At 41.2% G+C, this 21,710-nt stretch overlaps 1 protein-coding gene across 1 annotated transcript in view; it reads left to right on the forward strand.

The window, feature by feature from the left end:
- Window positions 1–21,710, forward strand: part of COL14A1 (collagen type XIV alpha 1 chain) — a 220,797-nt gene that overhangs the window by 191,599 nt on the left and 7,488 nt on the right. Inside the window, exons 42-44 of the mRNA XM_024741240.1 lie at window positions 1,746–1,781; window positions 2,784–2,850; window positions 5,711–5,899. Coding sequence (XP_024597008.1) covers window positions 1,746–1,781; window positions 2,784–2,850; window positions 5,711–5,899 — 292 coding nt within the window. The remainder of the gene's footprint in view (window positions 1–1,745; window positions 1,782–2,783; window positions 2,851–5,710; window positions 5,900–21,710) is intronic.

The following is a 21,710-nucleotide window of genomic DNA, read 5'->3' on the forward strand; positions in this document are numbered from 1 at the left end:
GGTTCCTTAAAAAACTAAAAATAGAACTACCATACAATCCAGGAATCCCACTACTGGGCATATACCCAGAGAAAACCATAATTCAAAAAGACACACACACCCCAATGTTCATTGCAGCACTATTTACAATAGCCAGGTCATGGAAGCAACCTAAATGCCCATTGAGAGACGAATGGATAGAGAAGGTGTGGTACATATATAGAATGGAATATTACTCAGCTATGAAAAGGAACAAAATTGGGTCATTTGTAGAGATGTGGATGGATCTGCATACTGTCATACAGAGTGAAGTAAGTCAGAAAGATAAAAACAAGTATCGTATATTAACACATATATGTGAAACCTAGAAAAATGGTACAGATGAACCAGTTTGCAGGGCAGAAATTGAGACACAGATGTACAGAACAAACGTATGGGCACCAAGGGGCGAAAGTGGCAGGGGCGGTGGTGGTGTGATGAATTGGGAGACTGGGATTGACCTATATACACTAATATGTATAAAATGGATAACTAATAAGAACCTGCTGCATAAAAAATTAAATAAAAGAAAAGAAAAAAAGGAGGCAAGGGAAGGAAGGGTAAAAGATATAACTAGTGGTGGGCTTGGACTGGCTTGTACCTGCTTGGGAGAGTAGATTTTGTGCTTCTCTTCTCTTTGAAACTCCATCTTCAGTGACAGCACATTTGTCACTTGAAATCAGCCATAGTACAAGCATTTACACCTCTGAAAACAGCAAACAGTACAAGTGAGGGCTTTTCATTTTTCCAGAAAGCCAGTTTACCTGCACACTGTGGGGTGAACCCAGAATTTTGAATTTGGGTGACTAACTGAATAGAGATTTTGGAGATGATATAAGTTTGATTTGGGACCTGTTGAGATTATAGTAACAACTGGGAACAGTCTGACAATGTGGCAAATTCCATCTCTAAATGGCACTCACTATCCTTTTGATAGAGAGGATAAAATGTTGTTCAGTAAATCTATTACACTGCCTTGGAGTTGAAACAAAAAGATGAAATTCTTCTGAAGACACATGTTTTGCATTATACATGTAATTTCATTGCAGAAACACTAAAAACGCCATTGTTTTATCAGTAAAAGGTTTTACGGATATGGTAAAGTTTCCTGTGGATCAAAGAGTAGCTAAGCCACAAAACAAAATAATGATTCAGCTGACAATTCGTGTTAATACAAGCTCGTATCATCAGGGAGACTCAGGGAGAAAGAATTGTTTGCTGTTATTCTGGATGGAAAGCAGAGTGAGGATGTGGGATTTCACAGATTTCATCTTTTACTTGAACTCTTAAGTTGGAAGATCTTTTCCTTTCTGTGAGAGATATTCTTTCAAAAATTAAAACAGTTTATCTTTTCAGCAGAGATTTGTGAAATCAATTATGCAGCATCAGTAAAGTACAATTCAGAGGGTGGTGTTTTGTGTGAAAGGATGTGAATGACTTATTCAGTGACACTATGTTGCAAAGCAGTATTGCTGCATGATCCCAATTTTGTATTAAAACCTATTGTGTCTGTGCATTCAAAGGCTGGAGGAGTAAAATGTTTAAAACAGCTCTCTCTGCTTGATGAGTTTACAGGTTGCTGTTTGTTTAACCCTGTTGCTGTGTATCTATTTTTGCTGTAGAATTATGAGAGCTAATAAAAAATGTTGATACAATAAGATAAGATACGCTGTCATGCTTGGCTGAGTGTAGTGTCACAAGTAACTTGACAATTTAAAATTTTACAGGGTGTCCCTGGAGCAAAGGGAGAAAGAGGAGAAAGAGTAAGTATCCTCTGGAGTGTTGACCAGCCGCAGCTGACTGCACATCTTTTGTTGCATAAGCCCGATAAAGGATAACCATTTACTGTCATGACTACTCATTGCTCTAATACCACTCCTCTTCCCCCTCTCCTCAACTCGCTTGGCTGTGAGCACATTTTCAAGGGAAAACCACGCTGTGGGCTAAAAGTCAGGAGTGCTGGCTTCTAGTTGCAGATCTGCTACTATCCAGCTAGATGACCTTAGGCCATTTCTTTCAGGCTAAAATGGAGAGAATCAAACTCATCTAACTCACAAAGTGGATTTAATGAAGACATAATATAATGGATGTGAAAAGGCTTCAGAAAAGTAAAAGCTCTATTCAAAATGCCAAGCGGTAGATTGAGGCTTGTGTATTTCCAATATGGGAACCAAGGAAGACAAAGGCAGCATGGAATCAAAGAACTGGCTGTGAAACTTAGATCAGTTTATTTTAGGGGCCTTCTATATCCTTTAAGAAATTGTGCCACTGCTCATATAATTGTGCTGTCGGCTCTAGTAGAAACAGCAGTGACCTTGGGCTCATCCAGTTACCTCTGTGAAAACTTGGGCAGTATGTTTAGCTCTGTTCATCTGTAAGATGGATTTAACATCTTTCCTCCGAGTTGCTATTAGTATTAAGTAAGCCACTGGTTGAGAAATTGCTGTATTTTACAAGCTCTAAAGAGCGAGAAATAAGGCATTAAATATGTATGGGTTTATTACAAAACTAGTAAATTTTTTAGAATCTGTGGCCAGAAACACTTGAACTTTTTAATTTCATAAAGGCTCTCAGGAACCTTGTACCATGAGTGCCAGATCGCTTGCACCTTCTCCGTGTGCACCATGGTGGTCAATCCTACCTGTTGCTAGGAGACAGAGAGCCTAGGTTGGGAACAATGGGTCGAGTCCCATTTCTATCCTGGAAGTCCTGCCATTGGCTGGGCTTGTGGCTGAGAGTCAGCAGTCTGCTTTTTTCTCATCCAGGGTGACCTACAGTCTCAAGCCATGGTGAGAGCAGTGGCACATCAGGTGTGCGAACAGCTCATCCAAAGTAAGTGCATTATAGTTACAGATGTTTTTTTATTACACGTCCAAATGGGAATTTGCCTTTCACACAAGCGTAAAGACTAAGCTTTGTCTTGTTGCAGAAACATAAGCTTTACAGATGGCCATCACTAACCCATCTAAGTGATCATTACATATTACCCTAGAGTTCTGCATCGATGGTGCAGAGACCAGATTCCTCTCTGTTGTTTGTCCGAAAACTCTCTGTTTGCCCATATAGGTTTAACTTGACTGTCCATATCAAATCTTTTATTTCTTCTTCATCTCTCCAAATAGATAGATTTTTTTCTCAAGTCCTCAGCACTTGAAAGCTGCCAAACTAAGGCATCAGAAGCTACATTCAAACCCCTAGATTTAAATCCATATCTCTTTCTTACCCATTTCTTTTGGTTAGCCCAAGGCCCTTCCCTTTATTTTTTAAGATTCATACCAGAAAAAATGCAGACACACAAACATACATGCACACATGGGGACAGGCTTCATGTGAACATTTGACATGATACTTGGGCTCCGTGCCAAAAATTACACTGGAACACACTTTATATCACACCTGTCCCATTTCTTCATTTTAAACTTGAACTTTCCCACAGGCCGGTATTTCAGTTGCTGATTCATGCTCATTCACTTACATACCCACGCATCTGTGCATTTCTCCCCTGCCCACTGACTTTATATTTTGTCTCCGTAATCTAACCAGAGGGTTACTAGAGTGGGCCCTTCTCTCTGCCAGTCATTTGTTTAGTTCCACAAAGATCTGAGGCCACATGGAGATGAAATATTCCTCTCAAACCCAGACAGCTCTGGCCTAACTCTGCTGCCAAGCCCCCTGGTTCTGTAGCATCCACCATCTCCAAGGCCTACATTACCTAAGCGGCTGCCTTAACAGCTTTGAGGTTATATTTTTTTAACCTGGGAAGTTTGGGAATCCTGTAAGTGTCCAAGAAGGTGCTATTGGCTGGGTCCAAAATTCCATCTGCAGTAGATAAACCCAGATCTCATCCTGCAGAAAGCATGGAGTGAAGGTCTACAGGGGCTTGGAAGAGTTTTCATTAAGACGTAATCTTAGGGCAAACTGAATACAAAGCTACTATCTTCAGATGTAGTAATGCTCCCTATATTTCAACTTTATTTCATTTTGTATTATGTTGCCCGAACTAGTGGTTGTGAAAGAATTTATCAGTTAAATGAAACTACTTAAGTTTAATGCCAAAATAGGATCTCTGAAAATACAATTAATTGTAAAAGGGAAACGACATTAAGTAGAATATGTCCAAAGCTAACCTGTACCTTGGATTATTTTGTAAGTTTCTCATTTCAAGTATACACTGTAAATGGGTGGGTAATGATTTTAAGGAAACCTAAGGGTTAAATTCTAATATGACTCACTGACTATAACATAAGGAAGATTTCGCAATAGTTGCTATCTTATTCCACTGTAGAATAAAAATCTTATATAAATATGTGATTATTTGAAACATGCCCTAAAAATTGAGAGTCCAAAATCCAGTTTTTCCCATCAGCAATTCTCAGATTCTTGTGAATAACTTCTAGGAAATAGAAACCAACAGGGGTTATACAAGAGCTGAAACATGTCAGTAAAATAGGGAGGCCCTGCCTGTCAATGTCATTGTCAGAGGAAAAAAATAGAAGAGATTTTATGCCAGTCTATGAGCAAAACCCAACCCACCCAGAAGCTTTATTTCTGGTACCTCAGTCATCTGCCCACACCCCACTTCACGTTTCTCTGGGCTTCTTATTTCCTTCCTTATGCTTCACCTCAGAACTTGATTATCATTTAGCATATAATTCCTCACATGCTCAGTTACCTGGTTTTCAGTCCAGATCTGAATTATGCTAGGAAAGTTTATGTGGGAAGCTGTGTGAGACTGAGGTGATGACAGCTAGGGAAGTATCAATAATAAAGGATGGCCCTTTTATCAAAGGAGGAAGCTGAAAAAGCAGATGTGGAAATGTCTGACCCCACCCAGACATTCATGAACATGCCTACTAATGGCTCCTGGGTCATCAGGAGGCCAATCCTACTTACAGTCATGGTCCTATGCTTAAGAACACATTGACTATATCTTAGAAATCATCCCTCTAAAAATGGTTACTATTCTTTATTTAGGGTTGAATGTTTACAAAGGAATAAATGACAGTCATCTGGAAAGTTCACTTCTTTGGGAAAATGTTATCTCCTGATGATGCTGAAAAATGGGGCATTATGGTATCAAATACTTTCTCAATCTATACTTCTAATTATTAAAATACATTCTTCCAGGCACAGCTGAGTTAAGGGATTCTGGGAGAGAGCGCCAGATTTTTTTAAAAACTAAAGCTATTCAGAGTTTCTGCAGCTGGGACCCAAGTAAAGGTTTCTGCAAAAAGCCTTGGCAATGAAGAAATGAGTTGAAACAGAGCACTTGTCTGGGGATTACTGAGCAAGAGGGTGGGACAGGCTTTGTGGGTTGGAAAAAAGACATATTACTTGGGTGGAAATCGCTGGGGAAAAGGGGCAGCTGGGTGAGGATTTAGGGGTCAGATAAATATTGGGGGTGAAGATAAAATTTATGATTTCTGGTCACTGATGTTTACTGAGATGCTGACGTGAGCTGTGGAATTCCAAACACATGAGATGCGACTTGAATACAGTCCAGCTGTTAATATCATCCAAAGTAAGATGCAAAAAGTTTTCAGTTGGAAATCATCTTATTTCAGAGGGATGTGCTTCTTCCTGTTGGTGGGTGTCTAAGAGAATTGTTTGGAACCTTGACAGATGATGCCTTCAGTTCTCCCTTTCTAAGTGTGACAGTTCATCGAATGCTTCTTTGTCCTTCGTGTCTCAGGTCATATGGCCAGGTACACAGCCATCCTCAACCAGATCCCCAGCCAGTCAACATCAATTCGGACCATCCAAGGGCCTCCTGGAGAGCCTGGGAGACCAGGCTCACCTGGAACCCCTGGTGAACAAGGACCCCCAGGTGCCCCAGGCTTCCCAGGAAACGCGGGTGTGCCAGGGACCCCAGGAGAACGAGGTAAGCTGGACCACTCCTGTCACTGAGTGAGCCGAAACAAGAGTGTAACGGTGGTGCTTATGCAATGATAGAGTTCCAAATAATGGACCTAAATTAATTCTATTCCATCTACTCTTCAGCTTCTTGTTTATTAATTCCCAATATTGAGAAAATTGAGTGATCTACAAAACATTTATTAAGAGCCACGTCTGCTTGTATGCAAAGGGAGGATCAGAAACCCCAGTTCACCTCTAAAAGGCTTTTGAGCTCATGAGAGAAAGAGGTCCCCACTAGATGGATGAATTTAAAAAAATATGCCCATCCAGGTAGAATTACAAAATGATACCCCACTCTGGACAGATGTAGCATCAAACATATGTGTCAACTGAAAAAAAAACACACACACACAACCTAAAAGTTGAGAATTATGTTTTATTTGGCGGACTCACTGAGGACTTAAGCCTAGGATGCAGCCTCTCAGATGGGTCTGAGGAGCTGCTCCAAAGAGATGAAGGAGGACCTGGATTTGTAGGAGTTTTGCAACAAAAACCAGGTAGTGGGAACATCAAAAGAGAACTGTTAATTAAGGAAAAACAGGCATCTCAAATTAATGAATTTAGCACTTTCCTATGAATGGGAAGATGCAAGAGTCTGGGCTCATTGAAATCATTGCTTTGATACGAACCTTAACTACCTAGAGCCAGTATTCTGTTCTTTTCCATCCTGAATCTCCTCAGGGTGCACTGTTGGGGGCAGCCGTAGTGGCTGCCGGCTTGATGGACACAACATCTTTTGTTTGCTCATATGGCAAGCAGCATTCTTTGTCCACATGTGTCATGGCAAGTAGAGAGCTCACTTCCTAGGTCTGGTACATTTTTTTGTGCAGTGCCCATACCAGGCAACAGTCAGCCTTGAGGTAAGGCATGAGTCATATCAACATATGATTTACATGTGCTTATGTAGACCATGCCAGTTCTAAACTTCAAATTAAATACTGTTTGTGACTCATCTTCCTATAACATGAGGCAGTATTTTATTTAACAGTTCCATGGGCCAATGTTTAATCTTTCCTACTAAAGTTTCTTTCAAATAGAGATCCTACTTAGCCTTTTCTTCTACCCTTTACAGGTCTTAGCAGTGTTGTGTAATACAATAATGGACTCTTTCGATTGAATTTCACCCTATTCTGTAATTGGCCAAGATCTCCCACTCCAGAAGCAGATCAGATCAAAGAGAGGTGGGAAAAGAGGTTACATATCAGCCACAAAGAAAGTGATAGGAAAGGAGATAACCAATAAAAGTATTTTCTAGGACACAATTTTATGGAATGTAGACTGGGAGAAAAGCTAACTAGTACCTATCTGCTCTTGTGAGTCATATTGCTGTAATGAGATGGGTAGGATATACTTCTTTGATCAAATTTGAAATGTAAAATGCAGATTACCAAGATAATATCTCATGTTTATTCTTGATCCATGCCAACAGGCCATGTGCATTTCTGCCTTTGCACTTTTGGACACTTTGTTCTTCCCCCTTTGGAAATGTCCTTTCCTTTCCCTGCCTTATGTGAATCTCACTCTTAGTTCAAGTCTCAGCTTAACCCCTGTCTCATGCGTGAAGTTTTTGTTGATTGTTCTGGACCAACAGATGTCTCCACCCCCTGAATACCTGATGCTGTGACCATCTCTCCCACCCATTTTAGCAGTCATCACATGTTAATGAACAGCATGATGGCAGAAAGCAGGGCTCAGGTCTGAATTGCTTTGCAATAATAGGTCCTCATCAGATAATTGTTGCTTTGATTGCAACCCAGTTCTGATTTTCCTTTCTAAAGGGTTTTCCTGTGCCAGGGTACTAAATCAGCAGATGTAGAGAAGGACATAATTTCCTCGCAGTGTACCAACGATCTGGCAGCCAGGAAGGTGGCCACCTCTGTCAACAGGACACCCTCTAATGGGGTTGGTGATGGATCAGCTGTGACTCAGGGAGCACAGAGCCAGTGCCTGAGTCACTCTCGGCAAGTCACAAGTTGTCTTTGTTCTTTTTGGAAGTCCTGTCCTCGTTCCTGCCAGACTGAGTCTTTCCTGCTCTGCAAGAACACTTGAATGCTTAGATCAGAGAAAAGTCAGCCAAGGATCCTCAAACAGTGGTCCAGACAGCCCTCGAAATATGATTTTCCATGATATAATTTTCTGACATACATGTATGTATATATTCCGAAAGAGTATAGTAGATAAGCAAAATCCTGTATTTCACAAACACAGGATGACAGTAAGAGAAAGTGAGAAATGCCCTCTGAGCATGAGGGAGGGTGATTTTGGTTGATCACCAACTGGGAGGGTGTGCTTTGGGGTTTAAGGTAGGGGTTTATAGGCCAGCGCCCAGGGGACTTTTCATTCCCAGCAAAGTATTCCAGTCCTGTTGCAATTGGGATTCATGGTTGCAAGGAAAACAATAATTTTTTTAAAAAAAATATTTATTGAAGTATAGTTGATTTACCATGCTGTGTTAGTTTCAGGTATACAGCAAAGTGATTCATGCTTTGATATTAGCCTTGTGGTCCAAAAACCCAGAAAAGATTGATACAGAAAAATGTCTGCCTTTCCACGAAACCAAAACAATAGAATTTTAAAACTGAAGAAACTTCAGCCATCTTTTCTCCTGACCCTCTCATTTTATATAAAAAAGAAGCTTATAAAGATATCGAGGCCCAAAGAGGCTAGAAGTCAGCCAGTGTCAGGACTGGAAATAAAAACCAGAGCTCAGTTTGATTTTTTTTCTGTATAAAATATGATTATCACTATACTGTAGAATACAATTTTAAAAGGACACTTTATTATAATGAGTAAAAATAAGTACTATTGCTAGGCGGTGTACTTACACAAATAATAAGCTACCAAAGAAAGACTGAAAGAAGTATGGATGTTAAGATTCTGGCATAGCATTGAGGGGAACCCCACTTTCTGCTGAGTTTCATAAAAAAAAATTCATGACTCTATTGATATGGCTAATTTTTCACCAGAAGTACTCCATCTGATTTCTCTATTCTAGTTTTTCAAACTTCTTAAAACATAATGAACAAGAAGAAATACACTTTACATCGTGATGCTGTATGCAGGTGCATGTGTGTGCATTCAAACTTACATAACTGAGGCAAATAGAAATAATACTTTCCTTACTATTGTTTCCTGTTTTCTTTTGTTAAAAGGCTGAGGGGCAGCATGGGGAATTCTGTTCAATACTCTGTAATAACCTATATGGGAAAAGAATCTGAAAAAGAAGAGATATATGTATAACTAAGTCACTTTGCTTTGCACCTGAAACTAATACAACATTGTATATCAACTATATTCCAATATAAACATTAAAAAAAAATGGCTAAGGGGCACCTTATGGGGAAAGGCTGGGGAATTCTGTTCAATACTCTGTAATAACCTATATGGGAAAAGAATCTGAAAAAGAAGAGATATATGTATAACTAAGTCACTTTGCTTTGCACCTGAAACTAATACAACATTGTATATCAACTATATTCCAATATAAACATTAAAAAAAAATGGCTAAGGGGCACCTTTGGATTTTATGACCTCAGTTTGAAATACACTGTTCTAGTTCAAGATCTTTGATTAACGCCATTCTGGTTTTTTTTTGTTTTTTTTTTTTTTGCGGTACACAGGCCTCTCACTGTTGTGGCCTCTCCCGTTGCGGAGCACAGTCTCCGGACACGCAGGCTCAGCGGCCATGGCTCACGGGCCCAGCCGCTCCGCGGCATGTGGGATCCTCCCGGACCGGGGCACGAACCCGTGTCCCTTGCATCGGCAGGCGGACTCTCAACCACTGCGCCACCAGGGAAGCCCCTGATAAACGCCATTCTTATCATTGAAATATCCAAAGAATATGCATTTTTAGAGAATAGAAATTGCAAACATTCCTTCCACATCAGCTCAGTGAAGTAGACGACCATTCACGACTTTCCTTATTTCCTAACAGAAGACTGTATTTTCACTCCATCTGATTGTCTTTCTCGCTCTCATTAACCCTTTGTCTCCTTTAACTTAAAGTATTTTTCATAAGATTGTGTGGAACAGTCTCTTAGCTGTCTTCTCCCATAGGTTGTAATAGAAAGAGAGTCCTCAGACTTTAATGATTCAAAGAGATCCTGCAGCTCACGTTGTTCCTCCAAAGCTTAAACTCCAGCTGAGACTTGGCTGATTATTGGCACCCAGAATTGAAGGGGTTCCACTTGCATCACAGAAGCAAAATGTGACGCGCCTGCTTTCTCTCCTCACTGTTAACTTATGTCAAAGAAAAGCGATTCCTCCATGGACTAGGCTACGTTTTTGCTGCCTTTCCCCATTAAACTCTGCACCATCTTCAGGTAAATGGCCTTGTAGCCTGGCTTCCAAAATTTAGAAAAATGGGTGGGATCAGCTCTGAGGTTCCTCTGTTGTTCCCTGAACTGTGACAATTGAGTCCTAACTATTCTGACCTTAACTCGCTCTCCAATTAGCCTTGTGTGATTCTGACGAGATCCTCTTGACAAATCAATTTCTAATTGTGATCTCTGCATGTCATTCCCAGATGACCAATCTGTTTATTTCCTTTTTCCATTTATTTAAATGTTCATTATCCACACCGATATCTTGAACCATCTGTGAACCCAGACAACAGTAGCTTAGTTGGTCTAGAGTCCACAAAATTCAGTTTACTTATTTATCTGAAAAGAACTGGGAAATTTCCCTGATTTCAGTCTTCATGCAACTCCTTCAGTTTCCATGATTCTCCAAAATATACTGGATCAGAGGAACCATCCAACTAAAGATTTTCATGTTTAGATTGTATATCCATAACAGCTGGAATTCATAGCTGGTTTATTTTCTATAATAAATCAACAAATATTTATGAAATTCAAGGTTTATGTAAAGCTCTTGGCTGGGCAGTGCGTGAGATAATACTATGATTTATGGCTTTTGCTTGTTATGTTAGGCGCCAGATGCATCTGGCAATATTGTGCTGGGTCCCGTATATACAATCTCATTTGGATAAAATAGAAGACACGGTTTGGATGAGGAAAGAATATGATATATTCCTAAATGTACAAGTAGGGAGATGGCAACTGCTAAGCAAGTTATATGGAAAGTACATGCTGTCAGAAGTTAGAGGAAGACCGCACTGTGGCCTTTGATAAGAAATGGTGCTATCATTTATTAAGCAATTACTTAATAAATCAGCAGTTGCTTAGTACATTATTAATGTTCATAAAACTTTTATGAGATCCGTATTAGCCCCATTTTTAGGTGAGGAAACTGAGGCTCAGCCGGATGGTCAATTGTCACAAAGGCCACACAGCTGAACAGCAGGGGACCAGAATGCAAACCCAGATGTGTATGATTCCAGAATATCTGTGCCTGCTCACCTCTGCCCCGTTGTCACCTTTAAATTCATTGCTTGGCAGGGGTTTCACAGAGGAGGCCAGCACTGTGCAGGGTTTGGTGAACCCTGTTTCATTATGGCTCCTAATATCCACAGTTCATAGCATGTGAACTGCTAGACTAACCAGTGTCTTAGTGGGTTGTAGTTGTACTATTTGCAAGCTTCTTAATGCATTCTGTTCTGCTGTGTTTGGATAGCCTTGGGGCATCCGTGACCCGGCAGATGACCAGCTTTGAGAAGTCAGGTGACCTGTTTTGGGTACCTATGAACATGATAAAGACACTTTTTAAAAAATTTATTATTTTTGGCTGCGTTGGGTCTTCGTTGCTGCACGTGGGCTTTCTCTAGTTGCGGCGAGTAGGGGCTACTCTTCGTTGCGGTGCGCGGGCTTCTCATTGCAGTGGCTTCTCTTGTTGCGGAGCACGGGCTCTAGGCGCGCAGACTTCAGTAGTTGTGGCACGTGGGCTCAGTAGTTGTGGCTCATGGGCTTAGTTGCTCCACGGCATGTGGGATCTTCCCGAACCAGAATTTTTATCAGTCAGGTTCTGTGGTTAACTTGAAAAAGATTGTCTTTGTTTCAGAAAATGAGAAAAGGGGGATGGGAGAAGGATAAGATGAAACACAACTGAACTCCCCTAAGCAAACACAGATAGAAAAGGAATCGGCCATCTTCTGGTTGCCGTTAAAGTCAGTGACACCACCTTTCAGAGACAGAGAAGTGGCTGTCAGGGCAGCAGATGACACACTAAAGCTAACACTGAGTCCCTTATGCTCGTGCCACAGTTTACTGTGAATCCACAGGGCTGAGAAAAAGCTAGGTCCCCAGTGGATTCAAAGCTGGGTGAGAGAAGTAGGGTTCTTATGTTCAATTCCTGTGGCTGAAAAGAGCTGTTGGCATAGACGATACATTTGGCAGAAAACTTTGGTCACAAATTCAGAAGTGAAGCATAGTAGTTGTGAGCCAGGAATGCCTCAATGGTAAGCATCTGTGAAACTTCTTAATGTCCCTCGTATCCTGGTTTATTCCTGGAAAAATTCTCTTTATGGGGCAGATCAACTTGATGAAAGATAGAGGGCCAGTAGAGCTCTCATAATAAGTTACTGGTTGATGCTTAAATATTTACAAGTCTTCCCTGTGATGTTGTATTATGGTTGATACTCAGCTGCATGAGACATCGTCTTTCCATTGCTGATAAAAATCTGCTGAAATACATGTTCGTCTTCTTCCTCTCTTGCTTTCCTATCCCCTCCCTCTCATATCCTGAGAGATGAATTCCAGAGAAATAGTTTTCTCTTTTCACACCCATTAATTATCCGGTAAAGTCCAATTTGAATGTCCTTTGGAACAAGACCTTTCTCTGAAGCTTTGACGGATTGTGTTTTCCTAATGTATAGTGACCTTAAGGCATTGACAATGAATGCTCTTTCTCTTTATCTCTTTGTACCATCTTTTATTTTGTAGGTTGGTTTTTTTTCCTGTTACAGAGTGACCCTTTGCGTTTACCATGGCTGCATAAAGAAGCCCTATGTATTGATCTATTACTACGAACAAATTACTCTAAAACTTAGAAGCTTAAAACAACAAAACGTATATAATCATGGATTTTATGGGTCTGGGATTCAGGAATAGTTTAGCTGGGTGCTTCTGGCGCAGGGTCTCTCATGAGGTTGCAGTTAAGATGTCAGTCAGGGCTACAGTTAGCTGGAGGCTCAAATGGGGCTGGCAGATCTACTTCCAGGATGGCTGGCTCACTCACTATCAGGAATAATTAGCAGGGTCTCAGGCCCTCCCTGACTACTCTGCTTATATTTGCATGGGAAGGATAAGTCTCTCCATAGGGATGCTTGGATGTTCTCACAGCACGGCGGCTGCTTTCCTCAGAGCCCGTAATCCCTGCAAGAGAGCAGGGATGAGTCCACAGTACCTTTTGTAACTAGTCCTAGAAGTCACAGCTTTGCTTTCATCATATTCTCTTTATTAGGAGGGAGTCACTAAGCCCTGCCCATGCTCAAGTAGAGGGGGGCTAAGCTGTACATTTGAAGGGAGGAGCATAGAATTTGTGAATATGTATTTAACCACATTGTTCTAAATTCAACCAAGGTTTTCTGCCCTTGCCATGTAACCACGGTGATGCTTTCATCTGTAAGAATGATTTCCACGCAGTCTGGTGTCTAGCACGCTTGTGAAGGGTTGGCTCGTGCTGTGTCTGCCTGTTTTTGCCATTTAAATGGGTGTCTTTCTCCCCCACCTCCTTTAAAGTATTCAAATGCCAGATGTAGCTTTTTAGAGGGAAATATAAGATGTAGATTTAAGCACCTTGAAAGAGTGGCACCTATTGGAAAAGGCTTTTTTTAGACTAACACTTTTTATGTCCCTCTTTCTGGAATTCATTGTAATCAGGATGAAATCATTTGCCAGTCAAACACAAAGAATTATTTTAAAAAGTCATTGACAAATTAAAATTATCATTAAGTTGTGTCCCCACTCTTCGTACTACTGTAATATGACTATTACAATAACAAAAAACTGTAACTGTTGTTTTGTTTTCTTTTTGCCATGAAAACTGATATAGTTGTTTCTGTAGCTTAAATTTTTTTGGAAATCCTTAATTGGAATGTCTGTGTAGTAGGTTGTAGCAGATTCTTTGCATTGGATTTCAGTCCTTGTCTTAGGTAACGGGTAATATGCTGGAAATACTGCCCAATGTTAATGCCATCTCAGGAAGATATCTTTGTGTATTCCCAGGTTATGTTTCCCAGTCAGCTTCACTTCAAGTCTGTACCCTTCACTCTAGCCAAACTGAATTACTCAGGGCTCTCAGTATGAGTCAGCTTTTGCTGCATAACAAACCACAAAATTCTCAGTAACATACAGCAATAGATATTATTTCTCACCACATGTCTGTGGGAGGCAAGGACAGCTCTGCTCTGCTGGGGTCCTGGCTGGGGGGGTGGGCAGTAGCTCCCTAGACTATGTTCTCCTTATGGCATTGGCAGAAATAAACAGGGCAACCCACCCACCAGTCATATTTCAAACCTCTGTTCACATCATTGCCCACTGATATCCCATTGGTTGAAGCAAGTCACACGGCCAAGTCAAAATCCAAGGGATAGGGAGATGCATGCGCCTGTTGCAAGGGAACAGATGCATAATTCTATCGCAGAATAGTGAAGAATTCAGACCACTATTTCGGTTTACCACATCTTCATACATGCCTTTTCCTTTCCATACTCAGGGCTGATTCCTGTTGTGCCCTGTTCTTATAGCCTTTCATGGATTTTCACATGTTATTCTGACTCCCCAGAGCTCTCTTTCTTCCTCTGGCTCAATCAGACTCAAATTTTGAAACTCATCTCACGAGTCAGCTCTGCCAGACCACTCATCCCTCACTGTGGTTTATTTGTTTGGCCAGTGTGTTTGTTGTTGCTACACTACATTATTCCAACTGGATGAACAGGTGGAAGATCTGAGTAACATCTCTCTCATTTGTACTCCCTGGTCCACAAACACACGCCTCCATCATAGCAGTTTCCCATTATATTGTAATTGTTGGTGTACTTGTCTGTCTTCCCACTGGACTGTGAGTTCCTTGAATGGGACTGTGCCTTTCATCTCTGCATCCTCCACAAAGGAGCCTGAACACATATTGGACAAATGAATGGATGGCCGATCCCTACCTCATTACTGTGCAAAACATGTTGTTTAGCGCCAAGGTGGAATATACTTTCTTGAATTGTCCTTTATTGGTTTCACCTCTGTTAATCCTGTTTCACCAATGAGACTACATGCTCCCCACAAACCAAATTTAATGTCTGTTTTCCTTTTATTCCTCATAATACCTGTTATCTGATAGCTATTTCATGACTCATAAGTGATTTATGGTGTTAACTACCACTTGGCTAGCTTTTTGGCTGCCATTTCTCATTCAACCCTAGAGCCATGATAAAAGCAGAAGCCCATGTGGTTTAGTTCATCAATCTAAAGACATCCTGTTAATAGCCAATGACTGCCAAGTTGACAACATCAGCATTTTCTTCAAATCATCATCATATAATTTTAGCCGGGAGAGCAGGGTGAAATTTTTAAATAGAAGTTTTGGTTATACTGGATATATTTTATATGCATTTCCTAAATGCATAGAAAAAGCATTGGATTTTTCAGTGCCCAAATTTAAGTGTGTCTAACTTAGATGTCTGTGGTAAAAAGGTCAAAGGATCTTCTGCCTATATTGCCTCTGTGTGTGTGTGTGTGTGTGCAATCTGGAAATAGAGAAAGAGAGAGACTCCCTTTACTTTATTTTTTATCATTTTTTCTTCCAGTTTTATTGAGATATAATTAACATCCTCTGTATAAGCTTAAGGCATATAGCATAATGATTTGGCTTACGTACGCCATGAAATGGTTACCACAGTAAGTTTAGTGAATATCCATTATCTCATATATGTACAAAATTAAAGAAATTGGAAAAAATGATTTTTTTCTTGTGAAAATATTTTTCTCTTAGGATTTACTCTCTTGACAATTTACATATATAAGCAAGCAGTATTAATTATTTTTATCATGTCATACTTTCCATCCCTAGTACTTATTTATCTTATAAGTGGAAGTTTGTACATTTTGACGTCCTTCATCCAATTCTCTTTTCCCCACTCTATCTTTTAAATGTAGAAATGCATTTTGTCATTTTCTAAATTTCTGGCCTTGAACATAAACAAGTGAAATGGAAGTATACCATGTACTAGTTTATAGGATAAAACTAAAGCTGTTTGTATTAGCTATAAAAAACCATTTTCAGTGAATTTTTTGACATGGCTTTTAAAGCAATAAAAACATTATAGTAAATAAGTATACCAAATGCATTTGTGTAGATGGGTGAAAACATACATAGAGAAGATATATTCATTAACCCTTTCCATTTTCATTGGTTCTAGATTTAACTCTGACATTAAATTATTATATGAATATAGCAAAGTAATTTGACTTTTCTGGACTTTTTACTAGTTCAGAAAAACATGATGAGGATCCAAGATATAGGATGTATTTACCTTAATAGTGATTCTTCATGCTTATTATGAAGGGCTGTTGGCTGTTTTGTTTTAAACTCCATAGACCCTGGCCTTGTCCCAATGCCCTGACAAAACTCCCTTCTTTTCCGAGAGCATCACATCACTTTTCAGTTCTGTAAAGAATAAAGACCAGATCAAGCTCTAATTTAAATATCTATTTAAATACCATCAAATGGCTGAATTCATACTGAACCTACAATACTCATTTTTTAAGCTATAGCAATTGACTCATTTTCCTGCCAACTTTGTATCATTTATAATTTTCCCAACAGTCAACGCTGGAAATGATATGGCATTTGAGGAAGAGCAATCAAAACTTTGGAGCTGAAAGTGATAGACTGGCGTTTGGTCTGACATTCTTATTATGTACCTATGAGGTCATACTATCAGTGGCAAAACTAGATGGACAAAACACCAGGATTCCTGGTGCCCTGTTTAATCCCTGTTCTCTTTTGCTCCACCCCTGCAGCTGTGAACTGTCAACCTGCAAACAAGGAGATAGGGTTAGTGTGTGATGATGAGCTGGGTACCTCATCATCTTCTCTCCTCTGTCCTCCCTTCTCCCTCCTTCACTGCCTCCTCCCTCTGTGCTTCCCCCTGCCCTCCACTGCCCAAATGTAAGTGTGTCTAATTTAGATGTCTGTGGTCAAAAGACCTGAGGACCTCCTGCCTATATTATCATGTCTCTGAGCGATAGAAAACATTGAAGTGCAAACTATCCTGTTGTCTTGCTCTTGATCTGGTGAGTGGGTCCCTTTGGCTACTGGGTAGCACTACTTAATGATTCAGTGCGTTTTCCTCAGCTTTTCAGTGGGACTACCACAGTGGGTTTTTTGTTTGTTTGTTTTGTTTTTTGTGTGTGTGCGGTACGCGGGCCTCTCACTGTTGTGGCCTCTCCCATTGCGGAGCACAGGCTCCGGACGCGCAGGCTCAGCGGCCATGGCTCACAGGCCCAGCCGCTCCGCGGCATGTGGGATCTTCCCGGACCGGGGCACGAACCAGTGTCCCCTGCATCGGCAGGAGGACTCTCAACCACTGCGCCACCAGGGAAGCCTGCACAGTGTTTGTTGGTGGGGTTGAGCTCTGGGATTCTGGTCCACCTCAGCTAGTTGTATTGCTTTGTAGCATCCAGCAGAGGCAGACCCAGGTTTTGTGGGTCCCGAAGCTTAAACAGTTTGAGTTCCTCTTTAAGAAAAATAGTATGACTTACTACAAACAAAAAAAAAAGGGGGGGTAAAAGGGGTAGGTAGAAAGTATTGAAGGAGTTCTATGCACATAAGGGCCCATATTCAAATTCAGTCTGATACACAAAATTTGTCCTGACGTGACCTAGACCACTCCCCAGCCAGCAGCCGCCAAAGCTCTTCCAAACCATTTCTAGCTCCCTGTTCTCTCTCATCAGCAAGTCTTTGCATGTGCATTTCCATCCATCCCTTCTTTCCTTGCCTAATGCCTGCTGTTCAAGACTTAACTCCGACGGTCAGCTCTATTGGAAAGCGTTCTGAGATCCCCCACAGATGCCTCAGTTTGACGCCCTCATATTTTGTTGTTGCAATTCTCATACCGCATTATAGCTACTCGTTTGTCTGTTTTCTCTACTGCATGGTGACCTGTGACAGGCAGGAAGGATGCTTTTGACTCTGAATTCTCAGTACCTGATATTAGGACTGGACTGGGAGTTTGCTTTCGGTTTGCTCCTCTCCCTCCTTTAGCTGTGCATCACTGTGTTTCCAGGCTTCTTTGCCCTCTGCTCCTGAGCAGGTTCAGCCAATGGGAGGCACTGCGGAGGATTAGAGGGTAAGAGGAGGAGAAAAGTCAGACTATTTCTCCTCTTAGCCCCACCCCTGCCTCCTCTGCCACTCCAGCTGTGGCTACAGCCCCTGTGTGGCTCCTGCTTCCACTGGAGCATCTCTCACTCTCATTCTAGATCCTACCAGAAAGCTCCAGGCACACCATTTCCTCTTTTTGTCCCTGCACACCTAGGGGTGATAGTTGCTTCCTGCTGTTGCTAATGTTATGGGTTGCCTCATCATTTCTATTTGGTTTCTCAGTCCTTCTGTCACCCATGTAACCAAATCCCTGTATTAAATTCCCTCTGCCTGAAAGATCTAGAGTGGTTTACCATTCCCTGGCTGAGCCCTGAATTATAGAGGCATACTAGATGACTAGTTGTTTTATGAAAAAGGCAATAGGGAGAGGGACCCTTAGCAGTGGTTTGCAAAGATTCTTTTACATTTAAAACCAATATGTAGGGGCTTCCCTGGTGGCGCAGTGGTTGAGAGTCCGCCTGCCCATGCAGGGGACGCGGGTTCATGCCCCGGTCCTGGAAGATCCCACATGCTGCAGAGCGGCTGGGCCCGTGAGCCATGGAAGTCTTGGCCACCATAGCACAAAATGTGGAGCTCCACATGCTGGTACTAATCCTATGGGCCAAGCATGTAAAAATAGCAGAGCCTGGAAAAGGACATAAAATACTTGTTGGATTGAGTCCAATTAATCTGCCACCTTGTAGCTAGGTACTTGATCCAGTACCTTGTACCTAGCAGGCATTCAAGCATACATTGAATGAAAAACAGACTATACTTGGAATTTATCACCAGCCATTTCCCAGGCAACAGACAATATAATAACATAGCTGAAACCTTGTCTCACATTTTCTGTGGCTTCTTGGTAGAATTACAATGAAAACATTACCCAGGCCTTGCATATCTGCCGGGGCATAAATTCTGAGAGTTGCTCAGAATGTCTGGAATAAAGAGAGAATGTCTCTGCTCCTTGGAGTAGCATGAGACTCCAGCCTGAGTGCTTGGTGTGGTCATGGGACCGTAGGAATGGGTAAAATCTTCCCACTCAGAGGCCAACAGGCCAAGGAAAATAGGGAACTGATAACCAAAGGCCAGATCCTGGGCAAGTCATCAGTGTGAGCAGGATAAATCCTATTAAAATCAACCCCAAGTATTGCTCCGAGCAGAGGGCAAGTGTGTAAACCACAGGAAGTAAGTTGAAGAAATATGATAACCACAGGGCTGATTTCTGAGTGTGGGACCAGAGAAAATGTGCAGATTGATTGGACAGGCAGTAAAGGAAGCCATGACTAGAGCAAACAAGACAAACTCAGCCTCTAGGTCCAGCTTGGGATGGAGAGGCCGGGAGTGTTGTGGTTAAGTGTATAGGCCTCAGAATCAACCTGCCTATGTTGAAATCTTGGCTCTGTTACTTACTAGCTAAGGACAAATGACTTAACCTCTCTGAATCACAGGCCTCTCTTAGGGTTAACAGTAGTGCCTGCCATCCTGCTTCTTGTGAAGACTAAGTGAGTTTGTACATGTAAAGAATCTAGCATTCAAAACCTGGTGAGGCCATTTATAGGAATAGCTGACACACCAACAGGTCACACCCTTGGTTTGTCAAAATCTGTAATCAGACCTTGTATTTCATTGATTCATCGTATTTCTTGAGTGACTAATATGTGGCAGGTACTAGGAATATAACGATGAACTAGAACAAACATGCCTCTGCCTTAGTAGATCTGTAAAAGAAAATAGTGGAGGGTCAGTGTTAGATTAGTAGTAAGGGGGAATCAGGTAGCCCTGATGTGGTTTCTCATGAGACTTTTAAAAAAGAAAGGATATGACAAATATACCACTCTACTGAGGGATGTTGATAATGGCGGAGGCCATGCAAGTGTAGGGGGTGGGGATATTCAGGAACTCTCTACTTTCTATTCAGTATTGCTGTGAACCTAAAAAAGTAAAGTCTATTTTAAAAGTTTCAAAAAAGGAAGAAAGAAGAGAGTAAGATCTTAAAATTTTAATGAGAGTAAGATCTAAGAGAGTAGATCATAAAAATTCTCATTAAAAAAAGAAAAAAAGGAGGCTTCCCTGGTGGCGCAGTGGTTGAGAGTCAGAATAAATAATAGAAAAGATTTTATTCTATTCTAAATATTTTTGGTAACTCCACAGAAAACTAAGGATATTTTAATCTTAGCTAAATCATATTTTTAGTAAGTTAGATCTTCATTTATATCAGCTATGCTCAATTTTTTCAAAAATTTTATTTATTCATTTTTGGCTGCATTGGGTCTTCGTTGCTGCGCGCGGGCTTTCTCTAGTTGCAGCGAGCGGGGGCTACTCTTCGTTGTGGTGCGTGGGCTTCTCGTTGCAGTGGCTTCTCTTGTTGTGAACACGGGTTCTGGGCACACGGGCTTTGGTAATTGTAGTGCGTGGGCTCAGTAGTTGTGGCTCGCAGGCTCTAGAGCGCAGGCTCAGTAGTTGTGGAGCACGGGCTTAGTTGCTCCACAGCATGTGGGTTCTTCCCGGACCAGGGCTCAAACCTGTGTCCCCTGCATTGGCAGGTGTACTCTCAACCACTGCGCCGCCTGGGAAGTCCCTATGCTCATTTTTTAAAAAATGACAGAAACTTAAATTTAATTGGAGTCCATGATACTCATCTCTAAATAACGCTAGTAGTTAACATTGCCACATAAGGAGCTTGTCAGAAAAAAACAGTTTTCACAAAAGCCAGACATGTGAAAGTAAAAGCAGAGTTCCAGCCTAAGGAATTTTTTTTTTGATCCTTGCTTTTTAACAGTCAGCTGCATTTTGGTGTAGACATTCAGTCATTCAGTTAGCCTTCCAGTATTTACTGGACACCTACTATGTGTGAGATTGTGCTTGGATCTGACACTAGAGCAATAAATAAGGCATGGTCCTTGCAGTCATCAGGCTCATGGTGCCGGGCGAGGTGAACATGAGAACAAGCAGTGCGATGGGATAAGTGCCAAAGGAGGCACAGGTAATACGGAGGCAAATTATTCATTCATTCATTCATTTGTTCATTCAGTAAATATTTGTGGGTTAGGTACTATGTGGAAGGCACCATAGAAATGTAGGGGATATAGCCATGATTGAGATAGATAATCCTTCAATTTGTTGTACTTCTGCCTGTTATGGTTGTAAAGAAGCTTTGAGTTGAGTCTTTAAGAATGAGGAGTATTTATGGAGACACCCAAGGTGGAAAGGGTATTTCAGGAGGGAATATCCTGTGAACTCAGGAGTTCCCATGTCTTTGCTCTGGTGACCCCATCTCAGCACCAAATGGCCCCACCTTGGACCCTCACAAAAGAGATGTATGAGGGAGCCCTTATTATGGGCGATGACTGCATTTTGTCTGTAAAGAATGACTATGCCCAGACTTTATTGTCATTTCACGGACAGTCACAGGCTGACATTTTAGAACATTTGATTTCCTTCCTCTTAATTACAGCCTACAAGGCTTATCAAAAGTATATCCAGTTCTAAGAGATCTGAGGCCTCTAAGCTTAGCTTTCAAT

Source organism: Neophocaena asiaeorientalis, unplaced genomic scaffold, assembly GCF_003031525.2.
Source record: "Neophocaena asiaeorientalis asiaeorientalis breed wild unplaced genomic scaffold, Neophocaena_asiaeorientalis_V1.1 scaffold177, whole genome shotgun sequence".
NCBI classification, from domain to species: Eukaryota; Metazoa; Chordata; class Mammalia; order Artiodactyla; family Phocoenidae; genus Neophocaena; species Neophocaena asiaeorientalis.